This window comes from Carassius carassius, chromosome 46 (genome assembly GCF_963082965.1).
Source record: "Carassius carassius chromosome 46, fCarCar2.1, whole genome shotgun sequence".
Taxonomy (NCBI): domain Eukaryota; kingdom Metazoa; phylum Chordata; class Actinopteri; order Cypriniformes; family Cyprinidae; genus Carassius; species Carassius carassius.
This window is the reverse complement of record NC_081800.1, coordinates 5,430,988-5,450,649: the sequence shown is the minus strand read 5'-3', so window position 1 is coordinate 5,450,649 and position 19,662 is coordinate 5,430,988. Positions and strand designations below refer to the sequence as shown.

The 19,662-nt window shown below is 38.9% G+C and overlaps 2 protein-coding genes across 11 annotated transcripts in view; one reads left to right on the top strand and one right to left on the bottom strand.

The window, feature by feature from the left end:
• Window positions 1-1,365: 1,365 nt before the first annotated feature.
• On the bottom strand, window positions 1,366-3,294 carry LOC132128967 (transcription initiation factor TFIID subunit 11-like). Of its 4 annotated transcripts, none has more exons than XM_059540383.1 (5): window positions 3,191-3,294; window positions 2,448-2,732; window positions 2,284-2,371; window positions 1,787-1,883; window positions 1,366-1,694 (listed from the first exon to the last, which is right to left on the bottom strand). In XM_059540383.1, the coding sequence occupies exons 2-5, from the start codon at window positions 2,729-2,731 to the stop codon at window positions 1,564-1,566; spliced, it is 600 nt and encodes a 199-aa protein (XP_059396366.1). In that variant the 5' UTR covers window position 2,732; window positions 3,191-3,294; the 3' UTR covers window positions 1,366-1,563. The 4 variants fall into 4 exon arrangements, with proteins under 4 accessions (XP_059396366.1, XP_059396363.1, XP_059396364.1 ...); XM_059540380.1 differs by having other exon boundaries at window positions 2,448-2,749; window positions 3,145-3,286; XM_059540381.1 differs by having other exon boundaries at window positions 3,145-3,281.
• A 2,625-nt stretch (window positions 3,295-5,919) lies between these two features.
• LOC132129499 (ankyrin repeat and SAM domain-containing protein 1A-like) overlaps window positions 5,920-19,662 on the top strand; it is a 119,190-nt gene continuing 105,447 nt past the window's right edge. For 3 of the 7 annotated variants that reach the window (XM_059541129.1, XM_059541132.1, XM_059541128.1), the window contains exon 1: window positions 5,921-6,408. In XM_059541129.1, the coding sequence (XP_059397112.1) occupies window positions 6,242-6,408 (167 nt within the window). In that variant the 5' untranslated portion in view covers window positions 5,921-6,241. Of the gene's footprint in view, window positions 6,409-19,662 lie in introns of all 7 variants that reach the window. The other 4 variants (XM_059541130.1, XM_059541131.1, XR_009428529.1 and 1 more) reach the window with 3 other exon arrangements.

Genomic DNA, 19,662 nt, shown 5'->3' with positions numbered 1-19,662 from the left:
AGGTAAATCAGTATAATGAGGCATGATGTTTTATAGGAAACATCTAAAAGGATGTGGCCCGTCATTAATGACTTTGAAAGTGCTTTTTCTGTTTCTGTGGAGTTCCAATGTCTCACTGTGTCTCATTGCTCCAGCTTTCAGTGCAATGTGTAGCAAACACTAAACAATCTCTGTTAGTGTACCAAGATATTCCTGTCTTCCAAAATAACCTTTGGAAAATTAACGGTTAGAGTAGTCTAAACTAAAGACATTTTCCTGTAGATGGTAGAAATGGAAATATTATTCATGATCAAAAATAATTTCATTTAGTGCACGGAAGGAAAAACAACTTTTTTGGTGTTAAATGCATGACTTGAAATCTTTCATAAGTGCAACATCCTCAAGCTCACACACTGTTTAGTGAGGTTTTTTTTATTTGATTTAAGGGTCATTATTACAGTAGTATAGTGTTGATGAGTATTGCCTGTGATCAGAACAAGCATATGGTGAATATAGAGCTGATTTGACTCATTGTATTGATTGTTTTAGTTGTGTAGGTGGTACTGAGTTTACTTCTTATTCTGTGTGTGCAGCTGAATCATTATTTGTCCAGTACGATGAATGTTTCGTTGTGTGGATCAGAATGATTGGTCTGCTCATCTCTGAATGAATGTTTTGCTATATATTTGTAAGAAACGGAAATATCCTTACATAAATGCTCATTTCATTTTTCAGTTTCAGTTATCTGATGTCTGTAATGGTATGTATTCATCACCGTTCATGTCCTTCTGACCTGCTATGGTTGAAATTCAAAGGTTTAATTTGACCTCTGATCGATTCATTGCGATATTCTAATGCCATTTCACATTTTTATCACCACCATTAAAGTCCTCGAACAAACTGATATTTTGTTGGTTCTGTGAACCATAACTTTATTTAATGTCAAGACCAATGATGATCAATAAAATGTTTCTTAAAGTTGAACTTTGTGTATCATCTGTTAGTTACTTTAACATCAATACACGTATTCACCAGAAAGATTACCAGCATAGTAGTTTTAGAAGCTACTAGTAAAAAAAGAAAATCTGAATAAATGTCTAAAACAATAATTCTGCAGTGGAGAAATGTGATAAGGTGCATTTTAATACGTCTCTGTTTGTTAGTAAAGATTTATATCATGACTGTCTGCTCCTATGATGAGAGAAATTACAGGTTCTGACAAAATATTTTTTTTTTATTTGTTCAAAGAATAAAGATGACATTTTATATCCTGATGCACAACATAATTACACATAACGTATCTGCAGAGTTTTCAAAATAACCACATTACAAAACGCATAAAATAAAAAAAGACAGTTAGCCCAGAAATGTTTATGATGTACTGACATGAGTTACAGCGAGGCATTGTGCAATATTTACCACCATTCATACTCCATTAACAATTTATTGTTGTGATGTTATTTGATCCAGAGGACAGACTGTGGACAAAATACCGTACACACCATGAACAAAACTGAAGACATCATCAGTCATTCCCAACACACCGGAAATATAAAAGTAGTAATAATAATAAGTGGGAGGGACTCAGTGGAAGAGGATGTGTTTGTGTTTGGTGTTGGGACTTTGCTCTCGGCTCTTCAGTCTCCGGACAGCTTCTCTCATGTGTTTGGGCTGCAGAGGTGGAGTATCTCCCCACTTCTCACACACGTCAAGAGCTGAAAGACAAGAAAGAAAAAAACAAACATTATTGAGACAACCAGTGAGGCTCATGGTTTACAGCTGAATCAGATTTCAGAGTCCTCCCAACCTTCCTCAACGATCTCCCCAGCAAACACTTTGGATATCCCTGACATAGCGATGACCACATTCTGAGAGACAGACGATCCTGTGATGGACTGAATCAGCTGCAAGACACAAACAATCATCACATTTCTTTCTTTTATCGCCATGTTATAATACAAACAGAGTGGGACAATTACATCTGTAAAAACAAAACTTTTACAGAGTTCCAATTAGAATTCCTCAGACAATTTGGAACCAAACCCAAAGCACCCAAATGGAAATTTGTGAATCGTTTTATAATAAACATTGCATTAATACAACAATATAATGCTATTTTTCTTTAATTGTCCAGCAGCAACACATTTCAGTACAAACGGGTCTTTGATAACAATTCTCAACAAGTCTCAAAGTATTAAATAACCATACGAGCAGATGTCAGTTTCCCCAGTACTATCTGTTTGACTCGTGTCGGATCCAGTTATGAATCTCATATCTTCAGGGTTTCCTTACTGCTCCACTTACTCTTTTGATCGCAGCCTTTGGGAAAGCCGAGCGTCTGTACATCTCATAGCGGTTCAGTTGTTCTTCAGAGAAGGATGAAACTAAAACTCTGTGCAACACAAATGAGGAGTTATTAACATCATTAACACACATTTAAACAAGAAAGAATCATCCACGAAGCTTACTGCATCTTTTGTATTTCATCTTCATCCACTTTCTGCCGCTTCTCCTTTTTCTTGTCATGCTCCACTTTCAGTTTTTTGTCCGGGGGAGGATGGAGTGATGAAGATCCCTCTTCCTCTTCTTCACCAGCGGATCTTTGAAGCACAGTCAGATCAGTCATGACTGAACTCTTTCTATCTTTGGCAGCGGGTTCAGAGGAGGTGCTGCTGCTCCCCGGGGCGTCCCAGGACCCCTCGCCCGCCCCGGCTCTCTCCAGGGGCCTGCTCACACGGGCCGGGTCTGCCATGCTTTAAGACAAGATGAGCTGAAGTAAATCAAGAATGAGAAATAAACTCGATTAGTTCATCCTCAGCTGACGTAAACCCCAAAACCACTCCAAACATGTTTTTATCTAATATGTCATTTTCTCCACTACCTAATAATATTAAATTATATTATGGTGTTGAGAAAATATATATATATATATATCTCCACGGGTTACTGGAGTGATTTAAATTCTTAGATGTGATTTTCACATTCGTGAAGCTCCCTTTGAAAAAGATACTATAAATGTACATGGCACTATAAGAAAACATGGTAATAATCATAAGTTCGTCCTCAGATTTACACTCTTGACTGGGTGTCAATGGAAACAACCTGTTAGGCAAAAAAAAAGCCGTTTATTGTTTAAAACACACTCGCACTCGTCTAATAACATACCTCTGACGGTCAGCGGTGTTCAAGACAGTTTTATAAACACACTTACAGAAATGTTTTCGCGTCTACAGACTCAGCAGTCGCAACAACATCCGGTCAGTTTCAAAATAAGAGTCTTTTGCTTCCTCTTTAGATGGTAACCAGCTTATTAGAAGGTGCCTCCCAAAATAAGAGTCCCCAAGCACAAATTAACTTTAACCACTGATATCGATGACCCAACCAGTAGGTGGCGCTCTTTACTGCATAATAACTGTTGAATAGCGGACACAAATCAGACGGATCCTACATTCAAACTCAGATCCTCCAGACTACTGGTCTAATTGCAGATATTTGTACAATGACGCTTAAAATAACTACATTCGTTTAAATGTATTACTTCAAAGGATTCGCACCTGCTTTGCTGAATACATTTATTTTTAAAAAGCAATAAACATATCTAATCGTCTGTGATTTGTCCACACTCACGGGCGCTGAGATAAGAAATAAATGCCACGTGAGACGCTGTTTTACTCCAGCACAATTTATTTTTACTCCTGAACAATTTATTTATTTTACACCTAAAAGATAGACAATTTAGAAAATTTAGAATATTATAATTCAGAATATTAATATTCAAATAGATGTATTGTTTTAGATCAATTTAATAATAAAACCGCCCCTTTGAATTACTGAGATGTACAACCCGAATTCCGGAAAAGTTGGGACGTTTTTTAAATTTTAATAAAATGAAAACTAAAGGAATTTCAAATCACATGAGCCAATATTTTATTCACAATAGAACATAGATAACGTAGCAAATGTTTAAACTGAGAAATTTTACACTTTTATCCACTTAATTAGCTCATTTAAAATTTAATGCCTGCTACAGGTCTCAAAAAAGTTGGCATGGGGGCAACAAATGGCTAAAAAAGCAAGCAGTTTTGAAAAGATTAAGCTGGGAGAACATCTAGTTAATTGATATCAGGTCTGTAACATGATTAGCTATAAAAGCTTTGTCTTAGAGAAGCAGAGTCTCTCAGAAGTAAAGATGGGCAGAGGCTCTCCAATCTGTGAAAGACTGCGTAAAAAAATTGTGGAAAACTTTAAAAACAATGTTCCTCAACGTCAAATTGCAAAGGCTTTGCAAATCTCATCATTGCAGTGCATAACATCATCAAAAGATTCAGAGAAACTGGAGAAATCTCTGTGCGTAAGGGACAAGGCCGGAGACCTTTATTGGATGCCCGTGGTCTTCGGGCTCTCAGACGACACTGCATCACTCATCGGCATGATTGTGTCAATGACATTACTAAATGGGCCCAGGAATACTTTCAGAAACCACTGTCGGTAAACACAATCCGCCGTGCCATCAGCAGATGCCAACTAAAGCTCTATCATGCAAAAAGGAAGCCATATGTGAACATGGTCCAGAAGCGTCGTCGTGTCCTGTGGGCCAAGGCTCATTTAAAATGGACTATTTCAAAGTGGAATAGTGTTTTATGGTCAGACGAGTCCAAATTTGACATTCTTGTTGGAAATCACGGACGCCGTGTCCTCCGGGCTAAAGAGGAGGGAGACCTTCCAGCATGTTATCAGCGTTCAGTTCAAAAGCCAGCATCTCTGATGGTATGGGGGTGCATAAGTGCATACGGTATGGGTAGCTTGCATGTTTTGGAAGGCTCTGTGAATGCTGAAAGGTATATAAAGGTTTTAGAGCAACATATGCTTCCCTCCAAACAACGTCTACTTCAGGGAAGGCCTTGTTTATTTCAGCAGGACAATGCAAAACCACATACTGCAGCTATAACAACAGCATGGCTTCGTCGTAGAAGAGTCCGGGTGCTAACCTGGCCTGCCTGCAGTCCAGATCTTTCACCTATAGAGAACATTTGGCGCATCATTAAACGAAAAATACGTCAAAGACGACCATGAACTCTTCAGCAGCTGGAAATCTATATAAGGCAAGAATGGGACCAAATTCCAACAGCAAAACTTCAGCAACTCATAGCCTCAATGCCCAGACGTCTTCAAACTGTTTTGAAAAGAAAAGGAGATGCTACACCATGGTAAACGTGCCCCGTCCCAACTATTTTGAGACCTGTAGCAGAAATCAAAATTGAAATGAGCTCATTTTGTGCATAAAATTGTAAACTTTCTCAGTTTAAACATTTGCTATGTTATCTATGTTCTATTGTGAATAAAATATTGGCTCATGTGATTTGAAAGTCTTTTAGTTTTCATTTTATTAAAATTTAAAAAACGTCCCAACTTTTCCGGAATTCGGGTTGTATAGATCATTCCACTTAATTACTCTATTTCTGTGTGTTTCTGTTTTAAGACAACGGGAATTTATGTCCCTGACACTAATTTATTATCAGAAATTGGCTTTATAAATAAATGCATAAATTATGTTACTTTTTAAATTATACAAATAATTATTTTATTGTGTATGATGCTGTTCGCGTCTAATTTCAACAGGGAATGCGTGCTTAAATTAAAGTCCCTTTCGGAGAATATTTTGTCTTTTAATCAATCAGACAAATTCAGACCAAAATTAGGCGTGATTCACACATTTTATCTTGCTTTGTTAAAATTCTGATTCAATTTTCATTTTAATAATTCATCATGACATTAAAATCTTCAAAACTGACTTAATTATGGAATTACAAAAAATAATAATAAATAAATAAATAAATAAATCTGTGCTGCCACTCTCTTCCAACTGAAGCTATTTTCCATGAATCCCTGGTAAACTGGTTTCTTCTTTTCCTAATGTCAGGTTTTAAGGACGAGGGCTGCGTCATCGATCTCAATCCTCTAAATGCAATTCCCCGTCATCAGTGTAATTAAATGATTGTGCATAATTCGCGACGTCACCGAGGAGCGCACCCGTCGAGGAAGTGACGTGTCGAGCCGTGCCAGAGGAAGTTTGTGGCGGCGTTGTGAGAGAAAGTTTCCCCGGAGCAGCTGCGCTTGGAGCGGGACGAACCGTGACACCGTGGACCGAGCTGACCTGAGCGGCGAGAGAGCGCGTCGTGCGGCGCTTGGACGCGTGTGACGGCGCCCGAGAGGCGTGCAGTGGGTTCGTGAGGCCGTGTGATCTTGTCCTGCTCGCCGTGAGATGGGGAAGGAGCAGGAACTGTTGGAGGCGGCGCGCACCGGGAATCTGCCCGCCGTCGAGAAGCTGCTGTCCGCGAAGAGACAGTCGGGCGGCTCGGCCTCCTCGGGGGGGTCCGGATCTACCGGGAATGTCGGGAGCTCTTCCCACACGCTCTCCAGTCTGCTCAGGTAACGTTAGGACAGAGCCACGGAGGAGAGGCGCTATCTGTAGGGAGACCGGGGCTAGTTGTCACACTCTTACTCCCTTCATATCTCAGGTCTTGAGTCTTTTTCTGCGTACACACGAACATTAAAGTCTCAGGTGCACACACACACACAAATATGTTTTTCCAGGAGGAAAGATCATTGAGGGCTTTATAGCACTGTGTTGTCTATAGCGGGGCATGTTGTCACACTCTGTGGGGTCAGTTGTCTACAGGCGGCTGTTTATTGACAACTCATTTGAGATGTAATCTGCTGTCTTAAAAAATAAAAATCGCCATGTTTTACAGTATGTGTATATATATGTGTATATACGCATGTATATTTAAACATGCTACAACTTGCCCCAGTCTGATGAAGTGCATCACATTTCAGTTAAAATCTGCTCTTCTGAATGTGTCAGAGTGGCTTTATTGTGCTCAGTTGTTACACATCAGGCTTTTTTTTATTAAATTTTTATAAATGTGATATTTGACATTTTAGTTTGGATGACCTTTTTAGTTTGATCAGTTGCACAGTTGAACTTTTGACACAAAACCTTTATTAAAGTAAAGTCTGTAAAGCCTGTTGTCTTGGGTACAACTGAATTACTTTGAAAAAGAAAAGAAAAAAAGTAGTTCAAGGAATCATTCCTTTTCGAAACAACAACCAATCTGTCAGTTCTTTCGCAATAATAACATCACGTTCCTCTTTAAGTCCTGAGAGCATGAGTAACTTGCGCCGTCATCCCTGCTATCACGAAGCCCAATCTGTGCTCCTACAGCAGTAATACTGAGATACAGGACGTTCCTGCTGGATGGGATTTACACATGTGTGTTTACAGTGTAGGTGTGTGATCCAAATGCAGATTATTCCCAATGCAGTGTGAATGGAGAGCTGATCATTTGCATGCACTCGAGTCAGAATGGCTCTTATTTTGTTTTGCATATCAACCGTCTGAATAATGTTTAGGCAGAATTGCACAGTGGATGTTGATAAGACCAGTATGGTTTCTGTTTGTAGATATATAGAGACACTGATTTGTTTGTGTTGAGTGTCTTGCATTGTGTGGCGGTCTGTCTTCTCATATAGAGTTTATTAAAAAAAAAATCTGTTCAGCCCCTTGATTTTGCCTTTAGTCAAAGATGGCTCTTGTGTTTTCATTCATAACTATAGACCTTACCTCTTCTTCTGGCATTACACAAGCCATTTTTGACCCACATGCACAGAATCAGTCCTATTCCCTGTGCGAATTTGTTAACTAGTCTACATTTAGAGGCCAGAAATCATGCCATCCGTCCTGCCCAGCCCTTCTCCCCGTCAGAAGTCTTTGTGTCCACTGGCATCTGTGTGTGTCTCGCTGGCTCAGTGGATCAGTGTCTCCACGAGAGAAAGAGCGGCTCAGCTTGTGTCGGAGGTAAATAAAGGGATGATCGGCTGGAACTGGTGCCAGCAGGAGAAGAATAAGAGAGTGCTCACTGTCTGTCTTTAAGAGCATCAGCCTGTATTTACTCACCAGAGACTGAATAATTGGCAGGTGTTAAAGGGAGTGCTGTGTTTGCGTGCAGCTTGTCATGTGGCATGTGTGTAATGCAAATGTCAATAGTCTTTTGTGGTGTGAGTGTGTCTTCTGCATGTGCTTACAGTGGCATTCATTGTCATCAGATTTATTTAACTAGTTCAAATAGAGCGCAATAAGATTTAATCCTTCACAAAATTGCACTTATTAACATATTAATAAGCCCACTTCCACTTTTATTAGGGATGCAGAATATTAGATTTTTGCCGATATCCGATATGTTTCCCGTTTTTTGAAACAACACCAAGTCTCTCCTGGAAATTATAATCAAATTATTTTTAATTTATAGTTTTGAGCAAAAACCTATTTGTTGCTGGTTTATTTTTTATTTTTTGGACAGATGGAGTTTTTTAATGTTTTGTTTGTGGATTTTACATTAATGGATGGTCTTAGAGCAAAAGAGTTCTAAAAAAATATATATTAGAGCTCCCTGTATTTAAATTTTCATAATCCATTTGAAAGAATATATTACACAATGAATAAATATATTAAATTATTGAATGTGTTTATAGTGTCTAGTTTGAGCTATTTTGAATCACAACATACTCGTGATTTTTTTTCTTCTTAAATTACTGCTTTATTTATTCAGAAACACAAATACCTTAATGATATTTTTGTATGTTACTGTCATTTTATTACATGTAGCCCAACAGTGCCCCCTAAATAAATAAAACTCCTTACTGAACAGGCTTTAGGACCCAGGGGAGGCTGCTGGACTTCTGTGCAGTCCAAAACAGTGAATCTTATTATCATTCTGCAAAAAGTTTGCTTCAAGAATGACCACACATCGATGCCGATGTTTGCATTTTAAGCCTTTATCGGCCGATTCCGATGATATTGTGCATCCATAGTTTTTATGCAGTTCTACCTAAATTTTTGCTAAATTTCCAAAAACCTACCTGTACATGCAATTAAATTTCCACATGAAATAAACATTAGTGGCAGGAAAACATCAATAACGTTTATTCTATTTCACAGAAATTATGATTACAGGTGCAAAGTATTGATTAATAAAGGTTTATTTTTACCATAGTGCATGATTTGTAGACTAATACATTTTGATGTTGGAATCACATAACCAGCTCAGTTTTCAGTTTCATGACATAAGCTTGCTTGGTAACTCACCTGGTACAGCATTGCATTTGCACTGTGGAGCCATCATATACGAGTCCCATTAAAACAAGTCATGATAAAACAGTTCAAAGACTTTTAGAAGCATACCAAAAGGGTTGCTTTAGCAAATATGTTTTAATCGTAAGTCAATGTTTTCGGTTAGTTGTACAGTAGGTGACCCGTTATTTTAAAACGTGATAGAGCATTCACCTTATAGCGTCTCTTCCTGGACATTTCATTTCTGAACTTCCATGATATGTGCAACCAATAGAATAAAGTGTTACCAGATTCATAGGGGTGTACGTCAGTGGTGCGCAGGTGCACAAAAATGTGCGGTGTAAATAAGTTCAGTCCGCTCATTCGTGCAACGGCATGTTTGTCAGCTGTCAATGCACAATTACCGGTTTAGATTGACTAACTATAATACTGTATAAGATTTTATTAAACTGTTCGGATTTACTGTGCATGAACTGTCTTGATGTGTTATAGAGGAAGCACTAGATCTCCTTCTTCTCTGTACGCTTTTGGACCGGTCTCCTGAAACGCTCAGATAGCTGGATCTGTATTTGCCGTGGCTGTCAGAGGGCTTTCCTCTCTTCAGTAGTGGCACGTCTGGACTCATTTAAGAGCTCTGAGTGGCTTTGGTTTCATTGACTGCTGGCAGTTTGGACCTCGGTGGACACCATCCAGCACTTGTCAGGGCACTGTCACCCGACTTCCTCTCGCTGTCTCCACTCTGTTTGTAATGCCTCCTGAAGAGATCACGTTCATGTTCTCTTCTGTCTGGATTCAGCAGAGGAGATGTTTTGGAGGATGTACAGTCTACAGTCAAGGTGGATGTGAAGCGAAGACAGTCAAGCTCCAAAAAGGACAAAAAACTTTGTGCTATATTCCAGGTCTTTTAAAATCATATGCTAGTTTTGTTTGAGGAACAGTATGACATTATAAAAGAGATGATTGAAAATCTTGATTGACAGCTGCGGTTAACTTTCTCTGTTTCTTCTGAAAACATCATCTTTTATGTTCCATGGTAGAAAGATAACATGTGGGTGAGTAAATGATGGAAGAATGACTGGATGAAATGCCCCTTTACGGCCGTGAACATACCTGTGTTGTGATGGTACTGCTTGACTCTGTGTACCAGAGGTTTCCTCATGCTTGGAAACTAAGGAGAACCACTTGAACTGTTTTTTTTGTTTTTCTTTCTGTGTATGGTATGGAGCAGGGCATCATGTTGAGACTTGCCATTTTGTTTTGAAAGCGGTTGAGTTCTCTGTCTATTTCTTGGAATGTCGTTTCAACATGGCGGCATCTGCAGATTTGGACATGCTGTCTTGTGTTCATAAGTGCACTCTGTCTGTCTGTCTGCTTCTACACATTGTGTCCACGTGTGGATTTAACATTACTTTCTTCTCGTCTGTCTGTCTGTCTGTTGCCTTTTTCCTCTATTTCTGCCTTTTCATCATTGGCCAGAAATCAGTCACCTGCTGTCTATCCATTGTCTACACATTTATATGCATGCCTGTCTGTTTGGATTTTTACCTGTCTGTCTGTCTGTCTATTGGCATTATATATCTTTCTGGCTATCTATATACCTGTCCATCCATGTGTCTATTTACTGTTTGTCTGTCTGTCAGCCTGTTACATTCATCCCTGTCCGAAACCTGGCTATTTGTCTGTTTTTCTATTCATCTGCTTATCCATTAAAAGAGACTTTCACTACTTTTCAAGCTCTTTTAAATCGACAGAAGCAATGTCTTATGTCGTCTGTAGGATTGGTCTGATGATTGATAGATAGCCTATCATCAGTAGCTCGGTTTAAGATCAGATAATCAAACAGTGACTGCTGTCAGTACTTTAGATCATATGCTAAGCGCCTTTTAAGCTATAGATGCATTGTTCCTCTGTATAGTATATTATATAACCAAATAATGAAAAAATGTATTGTGTGAAGAGCCATTTGGCTCAGGTTTTTAGCAGTGTAATGAGAGTGGGCTTGTATGACTGGACTGAATTTTCAGACATATTCTCAGGGGTTTTATAGATTCATTGTGACTGAAGGACTCAGAGCTGTGAAGTGTTGAAACACAATCTCCTCTGCTGGGAAGACTCCTAAACCTCGTCTGTTGTCCACTTCTGTGTGCTACATCAGACTGCAAACTTCTGTAAAAGTGCTGAGTCTTATTTATTTAGAGATTTGTGTTCGACTCTGTTCACACAGACTGCCACTTTTGATTCCCACAAAGCCTGGCGAAGGGAAGTTTCTCCGAAGAGCGTCCAGTGTAGTGGTGCGTTCCTGTGGGGAGATGAAAGGGCAGGTGCTTCCTGACTGTGGCTGTGGTGTTAACGTGGACGACAGAACTGTAAAAATGGAGAGCAAGATTCAGAAACGAACCTTGCTGAACCTGCTCAGCGATGTGCTTGATCTCCGTAAGCAGAAATATGCTGCCAGGACGTCTGTGAGGAAGCCGTTGTTTTTAATTTTTCAATGTAATTACACAATCAGTGGGTGATTTATGCTTTGAATATTTCATGCTAAATCATAAATCTCAGTTTACATGGTAGATTCTTAATCAGAGTACTGTCTTAATCGTGTTAACATCAGAATATTGTTGTCCATGTAAACATTCTCATCGTAACATTCATCTGGAAACATTTACCCACAAAGGACTAAATTTCTGCAAAAACACCTTTATTTTAAGGACCAGTTCCACTGTTAACTAATTGGCTGTTTTTATTACGTATAAAGCACGTATTATGCCTTGTTCTGCATGACCATATTTTAGATCCATTAATCCGATCCATTTTTTTCATTAACCTATGGTTCTCTAACCATAAAGGCTGCTGTGTAATTTGCAAGCATTAACATAATTTAGGGGAAGCATTTAAATAATCCTGTAAATGCACTTAAAGAATGCAGAATCAAATCCTTATAATCGAATCGAATCGAATCAATTTAATTATGAATTGAATCGTACTAAATATGCAAAAATCGTTCTTCAATCGAATCAAAAACCTATGAATCGTGAACTGAATCGCTGCCTACCCTAAGATTCACAGCCCTAGTTAAAATGTTTAAAATGCAGAAATCTACCCTGTATGCATTTGGTGTTGGGTCATAGGATAATTGATGCTTTATATAGGTTAGGTTATGTTTTCCGCTTTCATGATGTGTTAAAAACACACAAGGCTCTGTTTGATGTGGCTGCTTCACAGCTCACTGTTGAGTGCTTTAGTTTGTGAACTGTGTGAACAAGGACCGATCTGTATCACTTCCTGTTGTCCTTTTATAAACTAGTTTGCTATCTTTTGTGTCAAATCTGGTTGAATATATCCAGCCAAGATGGTATACTTGCATTTAGGTCTACCGGCCTCATTAAACATTTTGGTAGTGTTGGGTCTGTGGTAAGAGTAGTTTGCACACTTGATCCAGACACGTTTTTGCTATAGTACATACAGGATTGAGTCTCCATGCAACACTTGCAGAACACCTACTCTAACACTCTAACCAGATGTGACATGATGACTCGGTGCACGGAAAAAAGTATCTTACTCTGTTAATCAGAGTTATTGTGTTAGCTGCGATTACAATACTCGTTGAACGGTTATCTTTGCATAGTATTAAAATTAAAAGTGCATTTAGACCGAGCAAACAGTAAGGAAAGAAGGAAATGTATCACAAAAGCAGACTTGAGTATGTATTTCGAATACCGTATTTTCCGCACTATAAGGCACACTTAAAAGCCTTTAATTTTCTCAAAAAACGACAGTGCGCCTTTTAATCCGGAGCGCCTTATATATGGATCAAGGCGCTCTGTCAAAATTTTGACTTTCCCTTTAGTATAGCTCCATCTAGGGGATGCATAACGCAAACCCAGAAACAGTTCTAAAATAGGCCATTCATTGAAGGTGCGCCTTATAATCCGGTGCACCTTATAATGCGGAAAATACGGTAATGTTTTTTTTTTTTTCACATTTATCAGTTTGATTATGTGCTCTTTTGATTGCGAGGCAGCAGTGTGCTTACAGAGAGAAAGCCCGCCCACAGGCTCCTCTGATTGGCTGTGATGTGTGTCATGTCTGGTGTGGACCAATAAATTGCTTGTTGCTGGAATCTTAACGCTTTACATCACATGTAGTTAGGAAACTGTGTAAAACACATTTCTAAAGTTAGAATTTTTTTTTTTTGCTCCTGATTTTTTTAGGTCATTTTGGTGATGAAGGAAAGCCACCTCAGCACGAAAGCCTTACAGTTGATTGTTACGGACTTCATTCTTAACCTGTAATGAAAGAAGTTGAGCTAAATGTCAGCTAAACTTGTAAAACTAGGTTAATATCATTTTTACTCTGAGTGAAGGGGAAGTTTCACTGACCTGGTCAGGGTTGGTCTCAACAACAGTGTCTTTGACTTCAGAATGAACCTCTTTTGACTGGATTATACTCAGTCATGTGTTGGACATTAAACCATTCCTGATTTTTCTCTCTTCTCTGTTGCTCCTTATAAAGAGGGGGTAGCTCTACATTGTAATTCATATTAAACCATTTAATGCTACAAGTTAGTGTTGGGCGATATGGCCATTTTTCAAATCGCCATATCGTCAGCCCATCAGATCGACGATACACGATATTATCGTGCATGGGTGGAGCAAGAGAGAGACTCTTTGCTCTTGTCACAGTATAACTATTTGGTGTTTTAAACTGCGCATTTTCACGCGAGAGATCCTATGGAATCACCAATAAAAGAAAAAAATATACTTTAAAACATACTGACTGATTTAACTAACGTTAAATATAAAAATGCTGTATTTTGACAGCTAGTTCATAGAATGAGATGCATTCTAACATAACTTTGGCACTAAACTCAGTTTGTGAGGGCTTGTGTAAAATATATAGACATAAATATATATACATAGGCCGTTCAGATTACTTGTTAAAGTGCAATGAAATACCTTCTATCTGCAGACGATGTACGTCTGTTTGTGGATGGAGACTTTGTAACGACTTGTCGTTTACCAGCCATTAAATGTGTGGGACACAAACTCCTTGTTTTCTCTCATTCATTTCATGGATTTAACGAGTTATTCAATTCAAAGCGTTACAACTTCAGCGACTACAAGCTCTAATCCTCTCTTGCTCGCACGTGTGTGTGTTTGAAATGCGGTGCTGAAGTGAAATAGCTGGGCAGGTTTATAGCCAAATTATAATAGGCCGCCTAATAAAAATAAAATAATAATAGTTATTATTATTATTATTATTATTATATAATACAATAAAAGGAGAATGAGCCTAATATCGTCTTGATTATCGATAGAGACATCTGCTTACGTCGATATCTCTGACTATCGTCGATACACGATACTATCGTCTATCGGCACAACCTTACTACAAGTTCTAGTTCCAGTTTTGCCAGTTTAGTACGTGTTGATGAATGACTGCAAACACCTAGCAAGGTATTTACAAGTTTTGAGTGCTTCCACATTGTACAAATTCAAATTGTAAAATACTTCTGTCTTCTCATGCATTATGGTTGGTATAGCAACATTGAGCTATTCTAAGCATTCATATTTGAATAAAATTATTTCAATCAAATGTGAACGCCTATGTTCATGCTTTATCCTACACAGAGAAGACAACCCCAAAAGAGAGCTTGGTAATACAAGTGCTGTTTGATCTCACCTGAAGCTTGAACATGTGTGCATCTGCACTAAAAATCCCCAAATACACACAAAAATATGTAAAAATTCCCATTTTGGTGAGTAAACACAGTCAGTTATTTAGTTATTTAGTTAAGTATTGTGAACATAAACACTTGGGTGAAGATGTAATGTTGCAATATATTGATTTGTTCTCTTTTATTACTGATTGTTTACTTGTCTTCAGTAACTTTGAAAACTTTTTACTTGGATTGAATTAAGGTTAATATTACATTTTGATGTGATAGTGAAATTTGTGTTGAGAATCTTAAAATGAATTTTAAAAGGATCTAAAATTTTGATGTGGTGACAACTAGTGCTGTGTTCTATACATTGATACGACGATTTATCATCACAGAAATTTGACGATTTGAATATCGATACATAACAGCATAGGATGTTTAAATGACATATCGATATTACCAAAATCTTATATCACGATATGAGAAATCGTATATCTCGATAACGATATACATCTTGATCTAGTTAATTTTTTCTTTTAATAAGGTTTTTTATATTAAGATTTGATACCATATAATTGTCATAATCCTTCTCACAAATGTCAATATCAAACTAATATAAGGTAAAAAAAAAACTGAAGGTCAGTGGAGATACATAAACAGTCAGTGATGAAATAAGAACAAGAAACTAATTACAAACAAAAGGACAAAAACTTCAATAAATAAGAAATTGTGTAAATGAATTAGTCTTCATTGTGTAAGTTATATCCATCTATCTATATATTATCATAATGTATAATGAATGGTAGACAGGACGAATATTGGACAGCTTCCCCTTTAAGACCGAAGTCTGGATCCAATCTAACAACATGCAATCATTCATGGCTGCTGTAACGATAAAAACTTCCTAGTCATCGGGAAGAAGGAGGCGGGAACCGGCGGACAATCAAATAACATTTTAATACAAAATAAACACAAAACAGCGCACCAGCCCCTCACGGACGACTGGTGCGCTCAAATAAAAACCAAAACACAACTAAAATCCCAGGCCTGGTCCTCTCTCGTCCTTCACTGTCGTGCTCCAGTTTTATATCCTTCCATCTCCTACGTAGGACTCGAGACCGGCAGTGGGTCGCAGGTGTCACTGATTTCCCAATCATTGCCGGCCTCCCTCCTTGTTCCCATGTCCCTCGGCCCCGCCCCACTCGCCACAGCTGCATATTAATTCAGGAAAAGTTACATCTCTATTGGGACAGGACTTGATGGATTATGTGACATGGCTCTGTGAGTTAGTCTCTATTTCTTAGAGCCAAGCTGCATAAATTATATAGGCTGTCAGCCATTTATTTAATGCATCTAATTTGTTCATAATGGGCTATGTTAAATAAAGTATTTAAAACTCCAGCAAATCAAGTACCTGCACGCTGTTATTATTGTCTTGTCTCCCCTTGGACGTGATGCAATGGCGATCCTGCACGCAATTCTCAAAACACCCACAAGACTGTGGTGTTTATCGGTGAATCCAATATTACAAAACCGATATCTGATTATGGTAAAATGCTCAAATATCAGGGAAAATATCTGTAAATCGATATATCGGTCGATCTCTAGTCAACTGCATGCTCTGCACATAGTTAGCAACTACTCTGTGGTGTGCAGTGTTTAATAAACACTTTAGTTTTCTAAATTCTTCTGATGTACAATTCAGTGCAGTCCTGTATTGTGATCCATATCGTATTGTGGCCTCTGTATCACGATACATATCGTATTGTGACTTTGCTGATGATACACAGCCCTAGGAACAACCTTATTTTAGGCAAAACTGCATTGTAATATGCAGTAACGTGTAGGGCTGTCACTTTTGTGAAAAAATCATTTTCGATTTTTAAGACATAAGTGTTCATTGAATCGATTGTAAAATCGATTTTCCATGTCTAAAAAAAAAGACGTTTCCTTTTCCAACGCCAAATAATGGACGAACATAAAGAGAGCACTGGAAACGCACAAATGAGCAATATTTCTCATTTATTGGCATGAAGTTTCGTGCAGAATAGGAGTGCAACGTTCTCGAAAAATAATATATGCAGAGGGGACTACTGCCATAACATAAACGAAAAGCATCACTGCAGGCTTCAATCCGTCTGCATTTATGATTTAGGCAATTCAAAAATCTCCAATATTTTAAATAATGATTCAATCCATTTCAAACAACTGTTCAAAAATGAAACTTTAAATTACTTGAAGTTGAGAACAGGCCTTGTGTGTAGGGCTGCACCGATCACGATCGGCCGATCGTTAATGCGCATCTTCTCAGTAAAGCTGTTTCTCTAATCAGCGGTAAATTCCATAAGGTGTGTGATTTCACATAGAGCAGCTGTTACTACACAGAGCCGTTGTTACCTGACTAGCTGCGCAAATAAATGCTGATAATGAACGTGGATTTGCGCAGCTAGTTAACAACGGCTCTGTGTAGTAACAGCTGCTCTATGTGAAATCACGCACCTGATGGAAATTACCGCTGATTAGAGAACCGGCTTTACTGACGAGATGTGCATTAATGATTGGCCGATCGTGATCGGTGCACCCCTACTTGTGTGTTTTTTATTGAACGTAACCGACCCTTAGTCTAGGCGGCACTAGGCAGAAATAATGAAATGCGCAAAAAGTAGGGCCATTACAAATTTATTGGACAGGAAAACAAGTCGATCAATATTTTTTGGGTCCAGGGCAGAGCGTTTTTTGTTCACTATATGTCCAGCTGTTGAGAAGACGCGCTCCGACCACAATGATGTCCCAGGGACACTCAGGTACTTCATTGCCAGCTGCGCAAGGTGGGGGTATTACTGCCAATTTTCCACCACAAAAGTCGGGTGTTCTGACTGAACACCAGCTGGCAATGGTGGCTCTTTTCCTAACTCAGCATCTCCTGTTAAAGGTCACTTTTGACGTCACTGGGTCTTATAGGCACGTAAAATTGCTGGTATTTTCTGTCTAGCTTTCGCAATGCCTACTGCACTTTCGGAATTCTTTATTTTCTTTTTCTGCTTGTTTGTGAGTTTTGTTACATCTATATTGTTTAATTCTTTTAAAATTAATTGTGTACATATTTGGTTAAAATCGAGTCTCTATTTTCATTTTCGAAACTTTTTTTGATTGGTCCGATTCGATTGTGCAACCGATTTTCGAACAAAAGGAAAAGCCCTAGTAACGTGAGATAAGCTTACTCTTATATCGTGTTAAGATTTTGCTCATATTGCCCACCCCTAAATTGTACCATGCATTATTTATTTTAAATTGGTCACGTATATTAAAATTACTTCCCTTGACTAAGCGAGGGTGATTTCAGCCTATTACACGTATAACAGTTCCTACTCTCGGCCCTTGACACTCTTCACACCCTTGAATCATTCTCAGTGGTTATTTCCACACACTCACATTTATAGATTTCCTGGTATGTGTTGTTTTATCACTCTCTCTGTGTGTGTGTGTGTGTGTGTGTGTGTGTGTGTGTGTGTGTGAGACGTGTGTGTGTGTGTGTTTAAATGTGTATTTAAGCATCGGGATAAAATCAGTAGGACATGAACCATGAACCAGAAGCACTGGTATTTACGGACTTGCTTGACCGAATCCTTGATTTTGTTAAATCATTTACCCTCATTTGTGTCTAACACACACACATACACCCACTTGCTGGAATGTGGTTTATCAGGAACTGAACTTAAAATTGGAGCTTGTTGTTGGCTATTCATGTAACTGTGTCATACTTGACTGCCAAATCACCATATCTGTGATTGAACTGTATTTAGGAGATCTTTGACAGGTTGAGTTTGGATTGCAGTGTCCGATAACATACTCTGTTACTAATGTGGCCTTGTTTCCCCAAGATATAGGAATGAGTACTGCGTCGCTAAGAAGCTTTTGGAAAAGTAAATTTTTCTCCAATACTAAACCCTTTTCAATAATGCAGTGCAACTGCAGTGAATAAAAATGAACCAATGGCCAGGCAGCAGAGCTTGCCAAAGCCTGCCAGGGCCCGCCAATATGGGCAAGGAAATCTGTCTATATAAGCGGGCATTCTGGCATAGGATGCTAAGGTTAATTCGACTAATGCCATGTTTGGGCAATCTTTCCTAGAAAAACTCTTACAGCCTTGGCACTTGGCACAGCGAGGGCAGAGAGCATACAAGAAGTAAAGCAATTCTGACGAGTTTGAGTGTGTTACGGCAAAACCCTGTTGAGAGTTGGTCCTCTAGCAGGTGCGTGCCAACTATGCAGAAAGAGCCCTAGGCAGGGACGTCCAGGTTGTAAGACCTAGCAAATGTGGATGGGGAGGCCCAGCCAACCACTGCACAGATTTCAGCAATAGACACACTCCTGGACCAAGCCCAAGAAGAGCCAACGCCTCTGGTGAAGTGGGCTTGTATTCCAATGGGGCATTGCAGACCCAAGTAGAGGTATGTTAGTGTAATGGCATCAATTATCCAATGGTAAAGTCTCTGCTTCGTGACTAGATGCCATTTGTTGCAGCCTTGGAAGGAAACAAAAAGTATGATCAATGTAAAGAGAGGAGCCAGTAGGAGAACCATGTATTCTTGCTCCATGATTCGTCTGATTACCTGAGGTAAAAATAAGATGTACAATGAGAGTTGTCTATTGAGTCAAAGAGGTCGACCTCTAGCCTCCAAAAAGATCTACCAGGTTCTCTGAATGGTTTTCGAATTGATCATCCACTTCTCTGAGGGGATGTTTCTCCTGGATCGCATGTCTGCTCCTTTGTTCAGCCTGCCCGGCACATGTGTTGCTCTCAGCGAATACAAGTTGAGCTGTGCCCATTCCAACAGGCCACCAGAATGAAGAGGCACTTCGAGGATAGCCCTCCCTGGTGATTTTTATAAGG